The sequence below is a fragment of the Pteropus alecto genome, unplaced genomic scaffold, assembly GCF_000325575.1.
Source record: "Pteropus alecto unplaced genomic scaffold, ASM32557v1 scaffold45, whole genome shotgun sequence".
Lineage (NCBI taxonomy): Eukaryota > Metazoa > Chordata > Mammalia > Chiroptera > Pteropodidae > Pteropus > Pteropus alecto.
The window spans coordinates 29297171-29306187 of record NW_006442491.1 but is presented as its reverse complement, the minus strand read 5'-3'; the positions used below and the strand labels follow the sequence as shown (position 1 = coordinate 29306187).

The 9017-nt window shown below is 53.3% G+C and overlaps 1 protein-coding gene across 1 annotated transcript in view; it reads right to left on the bottom strand.

Moving 5' to 3' along the window:
* The window catches only part of MMP9 (matrix metallopeptidase 9), a 7246-nt gene extending 2602 nt beyond the window's left edge, over nt 1–4644 (bottom strand). Inside the window, exons 1-9 of the mRNA XM_006921880.3 lie at nt 4491–4644; nt 3733–3965; nt 3220–3368; nt 2793–2921; nt 2531–2704; nt 2182–2355; nt 1629–1805; nt 1358–1513; nt 232–502 (exon numbers count right to left, since the gene is read on the bottom strand). Coding sequence (XP_006921942.1) covers nt 232–502; nt 1358–1513; nt 1629–1805; nt 2182–2355; nt 2531–2704; nt 2793–2921; nt 3220–3368; nt 3733–3965; nt 4491–4628 — 1601 coding nt within the window. The 5' untranslated portion in view covers nt 4629–4644. The remainder of the gene's footprint in view (nt 1–231; nt 503–1357; nt 1514–1628; nt 1806–2181; nt 2356–2530; nt 2705–2792; nt 2922–3219; nt 3369–3732; nt 3966–4490) is intronic.
* Nucleotides 4645–9017: the final 4373 nt, after the last annotated feature.

The window sequence follows — 9017 nt, the reverse complement described above, 5'->3', positions numbered from 1 at the left end:
CCTCCCATAGATATGCTTTATTACATAGAGTCCCTCAGTCAGAGTAGTTTGAGAAACCCTCACCCTATACTCTCCTCCTGGAAATTCATCATGCACATTAACGTATAAAAAGCTCTGAGAAGACCTGAAGCTTGAAATCAAACAGATAAAATGTGGAAAAACTTTAACATAGCACTGACTAATTTTCCTAACACACACACACACACACACACACACACCCCTGCCCCTCACCCATCCTTGAAGAAAAGCAGGTGATTCCCAATCTCTGCTATGGCGTCGAAGATGTTCACGTTGCAGACATCTTCCTCTGGATTTAAAGACGCTGTAGAGCCAGCAGTGGGGAGACTCGTGGGGCTAGTTGAAGGAGGGCCCGTAGGGCCAGTGGTAGGGCTCTCTGAGGGGCGGGCAGTGGGGGGCCCAGTGGTGCAGACCGTTGGGGGAGCGGTGGGCTGCGTTTCAGGTGTGGTGGTTGGAGGCTGCGGTTCAGGTTTAGGGCCAGGACCTAAAAAAGAGACACCAGATGAGACATCCCTCGTCCTGCATACTTCTGTGCCCATGAAATATCTACTCCCCAAAGCCTATCAGTTTTCTCCCCTGGCACTCACTCTCCCCACTTTAGATGGTAGAGCCTGCCTTTCCCCAATCACAAGAAGGCCATGTCCTTTCCTATACTTACCTTGCATCCAAGCCATATTTATCCAATTCCTGAGCTGAGTTAAGCCATGCTGGGCCCTATAAACATAAGACAGACAGGAACACCCCACCCCACTCCTCTAACACCCACTCCCACAGGTGAGAGAGAATTGTTTCTCGAGCACTCAAACTGAGTGCCAAACTTAGTGCTAAAAGCTTTATAAACTCACATCAGCTCATGTGACTTTTTAAAAAAGATCTACAAAGTAGATTCTTTAATATCTGCATTTTCTAAATGAGGAAATAATATTAATGATAAGGGATGATAACAATAAAAGTCTCGAACACTTATACGGTGCTTACTATATGCCAGGCATTATTCTAACTCACTTAACCCTCCTAACAACCTCATGAGGCAGGCATGATTACTAGCCTCACTTTACAGGTCAGGAAATGGCGCCGTGAAGTAACATCTCCAAAGTCAGCTAGCCAGGAAGTGGCTGGACTGGCTTTTAAACTCGTCTGTCTCACTCTAGAGTCTGGGCTCTTAATCACCATCTCCAGGCACTAACTGGGCGGCAGTTAGACCCACTGAACCAGGGTTTCCCACCCTCCCCACCTCAACTCCAACCCCCCCACCCCGTCAATAGATGTTGAGGTCCCAACTTCCCCCCACCGCTCCCCATTCTCTTTCTTTCCCTCCATCTCTGCCCCCAAACCTCACCATACAGACTCTGGATGCCCTTCACGTCGTCTTCATGCAGGGGGGGCTTCTCGGTGTAGCTGTACATGGGGAACATAAGCGCCTCTGGAATGGTTGAGTGATCTAAGCCCAGAGCATGGCCAAACTCGTGGGCAGCCACAAGGAACAGGCTGTATCCTGGAGGAAAAAGAGAGTCTGAGACCTAAGCCCTGTGCTGAGCTCCCAGCTCCAGCCGTCTGCCCGCTCCCACCTCCCACTACCCCCAGTCCCAGAACCTCAGAACCCTGTCCACCTTGATCCGGACAGAAGCCCCACTTCTTGTCGCTGTCGAAGTTCGAGGTGGTGGCACACCAGAGGCGCCCATCGTTGCGGCCCTCTCTGGTACAAGTCGAGTACTCCTTGCCCAGGAAGACGAAGGGGAAGACGCACAGCTCCCCCGCCGAGTTGCCCCCGGTCACCGTCGAGTCAGCTGGAGAGACCCAAGGCTTTGGGTGAACCCGGTGGGTGGGTCCAATAAGGAGCCAGGGGCGGGCCAAACAAGGAGCTAGAGATTCTTGGTACCATTTTTAAAGCCTAGGGGGCGATGTGGGACGCAGCTGAGCCCAGGCTAAGCTGGTGGGCGGGCCCACCGGCCGCGAGACCTAGGGAGAGGCAGCAGACTCGGCTAAAGGCCAAGCCACAAGGATGGAGCTGCCGCAATTGGAAGTCAGAGGGAAGGTCTGTGGTGAGGAGGGGCAGAGTCACGGCGGTCCTGAGGACCAACGACGAGTGGAGAGCCAAACTGATGGGTGGAAGATTCCCGCTTCGGGGCCCAATGCTGAATCTGGTAGGCAGGGGAAAGATACCTCGGGTTGGGCAGAAGCCAAAGAGCTTGTCCTGATCGTAGTTGGCAGTGGTGGCACACCAGCGGTAGCCATCTGAGCGACCGTCGGTGGTGCAGGCAGAGTAGGAGCGGCCCTCGAAGGTGAATGGAAATACACAGGGCTTGCCGTCTGCATTGCCGTGCTGGGTGTAGAGTCCTGGGGAGACCCACACATTACCCCAAGTTTATTGACCCCTGTACTCCATCCCTCCTCTCCTCCTTTCATAGTTGAGGAAACTAGGCCCAGAGAAGAGGAGGGTGACTTGCAGGCCACACAGCACTAGTGGCAGAGCTGGGATTAAAATCCCCCCTCGCCACGACCCCGCACTCACTCTCGCTGGGGCAGAAGCCGAACCGGCGGTCAGTGTCAAAGTTGGCAGTGGTGCTGCACCAGGGCATGTCGTCCGAGCGGCCGTCCGTGGTGCAGGCGGAGTAGGAGCGGCCCTCGAAGGTGAAGGGGAAGTGACAGGGGGCTCCATCTGCGTTTCCAAAACGGGTCGATACCACTGCAAGAGGAGGCGGACCGGGTCAGGGGAACTGGTAATGGGCGTGAGAAGAGAAGGGAATAGGGGCCGCGGCAGCTCAGGATCTCACCGACGCCCTTGCCCAGAGACCATAACTCTTCGTCGTCGAAGTGGGCGTCTCCCTGAATGCCCGGGCCAGGAGGAAAGGCGTGCGCCAGGAGTCCGTCCTTCCCATCGAAGGGATACCCATCTCCGTGCTCTGAAAAAGCAGGTGGGAAGAGGCGAGCTAGCTGAGTACGGGTGTGCAGACTGTGTGCTGCCCAGGGCGCTGGACCGAGAGCCGGCGGAAATTCCGCCCGCGGGCCGCTGTCCAAGCCTTGCGTCCCTGCTCTGGACCGTGTCGCGCAGGAGAGGGCGCCACAAGGGCGAGCGGAGGCCGGGTGCGCTGGGACAGGCAAGAGAAAGCCGGGTGCAGTGCCCCCTCCACTCTCTCCGTAGTCTTGTCTCCCCTGTCCCCGTCCCAGACCCGCTTGGCTTTTCCCTTCTCGCGTTCTCACCCCTAACTCCGAACTGGATGACGATGTCGGCTTCCAGGCCGTACACGCGAGTGAAGGTGAGCGGCGTCACGGCGCTCCAGGCCGCGAAAGCGCGGGCAAAGGCGTCGTCGATCACGTCGCGTGGCAAGTCTTCCGAGTAGTTTTGGATCCTGTAGGGGAAAAAAACAACAGGGGGACAGAGTCCAGAAGTGAGGGGTGGGGGGGAGCCGGAGCAGCAGCAACACCCCTGTTTCAGCAACTTCAGCGTATACAACGCTCCCTGTGCTCCGCGTTCTCATCAATAAAGCACTGCCAGACGCATTTCTCTCTTCGGACACTCACAGTGGCCCTGGCAGGAGGACTCAGACTGCGAGGCCCATTTCCCCAAAGGAGAGACGGAGAATGCCCCAGGCTGCATCGTTAGTGAAACGCAGGGACGGGTCTAAGACAGTAGGAGTTTAGCCACAGCCCGCGCGCGGGCGCCTATGCCCGCACCCCCCACCACGCCCGCCCCCGCGGTACCCCGCCGCGCACCAGTACGTGATGTTTTGGTGGTGCCACTTGAGGTCGCCCTCGAAGGTCTGGAATTTGCCCAGGTCTGGCACGCCGCAGCGCGGGGCGCGCATAGCCTCCAGGGTGGCGCTGTCCAGCTCACCAGTGACCGGCAGGTTCAGGCGCCTTTGGAGGACTCGCAGCGCCCGACCCAGGGACTGCTTGTTGTCGCTAAGCTCGGCCACTTTAGTGTAGCCATAACGGTACAGATACTCCTGTGGATGGAGGGGCAGAGACATCCCAGAGACTTGTCTCCCTTTCTCTACTGGGCCAGGACCTCAACCCTCTGGACGTTCAGGGACTAGCAACAAGGCATTGTATGCAGGATTTGGTGCCTTGGACACCAGGGCTTGTGCCCACCCAGGCATCTCCCCTCCCTGTAGCCATCCTCAGCTTCTTGGCATCCCTAGTTGCCCCTGGCCACGCCTACCTCAAGGCTCCCTAGGGTTTCCCCCTGTTCACCCATAGCCCATGCCCACTCCAGAACCCTCCAATGCTTTCCCACACCATTTCCCATTGCCCATCTAGGAAACTCTTATTAACCCATTTCTAGCCATCACGGCCCAGAGCCTCCACAGGACTCTGTCCCCCCTCCCTGGTGCCTGATCCTGGACACTTCTGTTCTCTAGACATGCCCATCACCCGCAGTATGCCCCAAAGTATCTCCTCTGAGCCCCCATGACCTCCCAGGGATTCAACCGGCAGTCAGCGTCAAAGTTGGCAGTGGGATGTTTGCCTACCTCTGCCAGCTGTATGTCAGTGCGATTGCTTCTCAGGTCTCCTGGGAAGACCACAAAAGTGGGCTGGCGCCGTCTGGGGGCAGCAGAGCAGCAGCCCAGCACCAGGAGCGCCAAGACCAGGGACAGCTGGGGGCTCATGGTGAAGGTAGCAGTGTCTGGCTGCAGCTTCCCTGGTGGGGGCTTTAAGGAGGCGCTATTAACTGAATCAGTGACCCCGCCCCTCCCCACCAGGCCAAGCAGGAGCTGACTCAGGGGATGGTGTGTGTGTGTGTGTGTGTGTGAGAGAGAGAGAGAGAGAGAGAGAGAGAGAGAGAGAGAGAGAGAGAGAGAGAGAGAGAGAGAGAGAGAGAGAGAGAGAGAGAGAGAGAGAGAGAGAGAGAGAGAGAGAGAGAGAGAGAGAGAGAGAGAGAGAGAGAGAGAGAGAGAGAGAGCGAGAGCAGCTCCGGCATGAGAAGGCAGAGAAAAGACTTACACCACCTCCTCCTCCTCCTCTCCCCGCTGCTTGCAGTCCCCATTGCTGAGTCAGGGAGGACCCCAGACCCACAGAGACCACAGGAAACCACAGACCCATAGGGGAAGGTTGGGTTTTGCAAACTGCAGAGCTTGGGAGAACTGTATGAAAGAGAAGAAGGAAAACGAGGCTGGAGGACTCCTTGAGCTCTCCGTCTGAAGGCCCCAAGTGGTCAGGCTAAGGGAAGGGGATGGAAAATTCTCTGAGGCCTCTGTCTGAACCCAGTAATCCCGCTTCCTGGTTAGACCCCTCTGTGGGCCACTCCTCACACTCCCTTCTCCTTTTCTTGTCCCTGGAAGCCTCTCTTGACTCAGCTTCCTCTCCCTGCTCCACCTGGCCTGGAAGGAGTGGGCTCAGCTGGGCAGGGATTGGGGAATTCCACTGGGGCAAGCCCCTGTCTTCGCAGGCTGACTCCTTCAGGTTAGTGAGGGGGAGTCTGGCACCTGGAAGCAGGCAGACATGCCTTTACTCTCTTCCTTCAGTGCCTCAAGCAAATGTCCTCACCACTCTGAATTTGTTTCCTCTCCCGTAAAAAAAGGGCCCTTTGTCCCTAAGTTGATGTGAAGATAAAATAAAATCAAACCCGTAGAATGCGTAATATAGTGTAGTTGCAAGTCCTCGACAGACGACCGTGATTGCCAGGACCATGATTCCGACTTGCGGTCAGGAGACTGGGGTCTTGGGCTCTAACCTGCTGTGTGACCTAGAGTAAATGCTTGCCCCTCCATGGGCTTTGGAGTCTTCAACTGCAAAATAGGGGGAAGGGGATAATCCCCAGGAGCCCTTTGGTTCTCCTGCCCTGGTCCACCCACAAAAGCTCCAGCATCAGTTACCACCACTTACATCAATAACCAGCAGCCTCCCTCCCTTCCTTCTCAGCCAGCCAGTGTGGGCCAGGATCTACATTTGCCTTTTTAGAAGCATTATTTGGGAAGAACAACAATAAAAATTCAACAAACTGTACTTAAAGGACTTACCATGTGCCAGGGACTTTATATACTTATCTAATAACTGAGTCTGTGCGATAGAGACCATTTGCTTCTCTGATAGGAAATGGAAGCTCTAGAGTTCACTAATTAAGGAGCATTTGCTTTGGAGTCATGCAATTCTGGTTTTCAGTCCCAGTTCTGCCATTCCCCAGCTATATGACCTTGGGCAAGACACTTCACCTCTAAGCCATAATAATAATGCATTTTTTGAGATTTACTGTGGAGTATGGTGATAAGTTTCCTATAAGCATCTCATCTCAACCACCATCTGTGAGGCAGGTTTAATCAGTACCCCTCCCATTTTCAAAGAAGGAAACTGAGGCTCAGAACAGTGAAGGAACTTGCCTGTGATCACCCAGTGAGTTAATACACAGAACCAGGATGCAAGCCCGGGGCTCCTCAGTTCTGAAGTTTTTCATATTTATGTCAATTTACAGGCAACTGAGATAACCAAGGGTTGGAGAGGAGTGGGGGCATGGGGTGGGGGAGGGGAGACTTAAAACCTGGACCTTTCTCCCCTGACCCCTTGCACCCACCGAAAATCAGAGAGGAGGTTTTGGGACTTTGGGGAATTAGCAGCCTGGATAAGGGACCCAAGGGGACTATATTCCAGACTTGAGAGTGTGGGCTCAGAGCCTGTATGATTTTAGAGATGGAAACAGAGAGACCTTCTAATCCAGGGGGTCTTCATCTGGAGGCAGACATAGGTGCTAGCAGAATCTATGAACCACCCCCAACTTGCCATCAATTGTACAAAATATGTCATGTCTATGTATATATGTCACATTTCTCAAATTTAGCAATGTCAACATTGGGAGCTGGTAATTCTTTGTTGGGGGTCATCCTGTACATTGTAAGATGTTTAGTAGTATCCCCAGCCTCCACTCTCTAGATGCCAGTAGCACCTCCCCCTGCCAGTTGTGACAACCAGAAATGTTGCCAAACATTGCCAAATGTCCTCTGGATGAGTGGGAGGGGCAAAGTCACCCCCAGTTGAGAACCACTGATATATGTTGATTCTTCTGTCAGGCATCCAAAACTTTCATCATATATTCAAACTATCGATGACCATCTTCAAATCTTTAAAGACCATTTATTCTGCAAATATTGGTTGAATTTTTACAGGCCAGGCATTATGCTAAGAATTGGGAATATAATAGTGGCCAAGATAGCCTTCGTCCCTGTGCTCATGGCACTGACAGTCCAGTAGGGGAGAAACTGATCGAGTAATTCATTACCAGAGAGACAGACATCACAAGATGGAGGTGTACTTATCTACTCCGATTATCCCCATCGTGCAGATGAGGAAACTGAGGCCCAGAGTGAAGAACTTGCCTCTCTTAGGTCACAAAGCGAGCCAGGGATCAAGTGTGGGGGGCGATAAGGACTGGTAGCTAAGAGCCGACACTCTGGAGCCAAGCTGCTTAAGTTCGAATCTCAGCTATGGCATGGACCTGCTGTGTGATCTGAGCAGTTGACAGAATCTGTCAGTGTCTCAGTTTCCCCATCTGTAAGATGGGGTAATAATAGTGCTTACCTCAGTGAGTTAACAGATATAAAGTACCTGGCACATGGTAGTAAGTGCTTGGGGCTACTCTAATTACGTTTGCCTCTGGGCCAGCTGGCTGTTTTTTACCAACTGGGGAGCGGGAGAGGACACCTCAACAAGAACTCCAAAGGTTGATTCCTGGAGTCAATCTAAGCAAGAACGCTCACTCCCTCCCAGCTTCCTCCTTTAGCCCCTGGCTCCCCAACCCCCATCAAGGGGAACTTGAGGAAAGCTTGGCTTTCAACAGCAATGGCAGGAAGTGGTTCTGGTTACCACATCCCCTTCCCCACTTCCCCTGCCCCTCCTTCCAATACCACAACAGAGTTTAGCCAAGGCCCTGGGAGAGGAGGCTGGGAGCAGGATACACCCCCAGGTGGGCACTCTCTAACCCTGACCCAGGTCATAGCTTGGACTCCAAGCTCCTCGCCCAGTTAGAGGCCTCTTCAGGCTGGGGAAGGGGCTGATCCTGAAGCCCTGAGTCACCAGCTAGATGACACAGCCCTACAGACTGCAATTAGTAACTCCAGGCCCCCAAACCAGGGTCAGCCTCACGAGATGAGGAATCTCTCCTCCTATTTAGGATGGGGGAACTCCAAGCCTGTTTCTCCCCAACCTGTCAGAGAGAGGAGGGGTAGTCAGGCCTGAGAGGCCCTGGCAGGATGTGGAGAAGACGCTTGTGTCTAGGATGAAGCAGAAAGGTGTGTATATTGCAAGACATTGCCCTAGGGGAGAATATCACTCAGGTACACACACTCCTACCCACAAACACACCTGCCATCCCTAGCCCCAGGGTGGTGGCAATTCCCAGGCCGACTCTCAGAGGCCCTATTAATAATACTGTCGTGCCTCCCACTTATCTGTCTCGAGCTCCTTCAACAGGAAGCCATAGAACATAGACTTTGGAATCAGACCTCTTGGATTCAGTTTCCAGCTCCTATGCCTTCTGACTGTGTGACCTTAGGCAAATCACTTTGCCTCTTTATGCCTCCATTTCCTCAGCTGTAAAATGGGGAGAGAACCGTCCTCACTCAGAGGGTCGTGGGGCATTAAATGAGATTATACAGTGCAAGTTTTTAGCATATCGTAGGTACACAGAAACAGATTTAGCTATGATGATTCTGTTACTCCAGTGCTCTCATCTTTACAAATCAGGCCTCATGATCCCAGTTCACTTTACAAATCCAGATTCATAAGCCCCTTTTACTGGTGAGGAATCTGTGAGGCTTAGGGAGGTACCCAGGTCCACACAGCTAGAAAGGGCAGACTGGGGACTCAATCCAGACCTGACACCAGCACTCTGTTCTCTCTACCGCATTCTGCATGTGCCCCGAGCCACCTTAGTCTGTGATCATTCTCATAGTCAGTGAAGGAGTGGGGGAGTAAGTTTATCCAGCGCTGTCATGTATCTTATATCACATCTGATTTGCACAAAAGACAGATCTTAACATTGTATTTGAATCTGAGCTTTCAGAACTCCT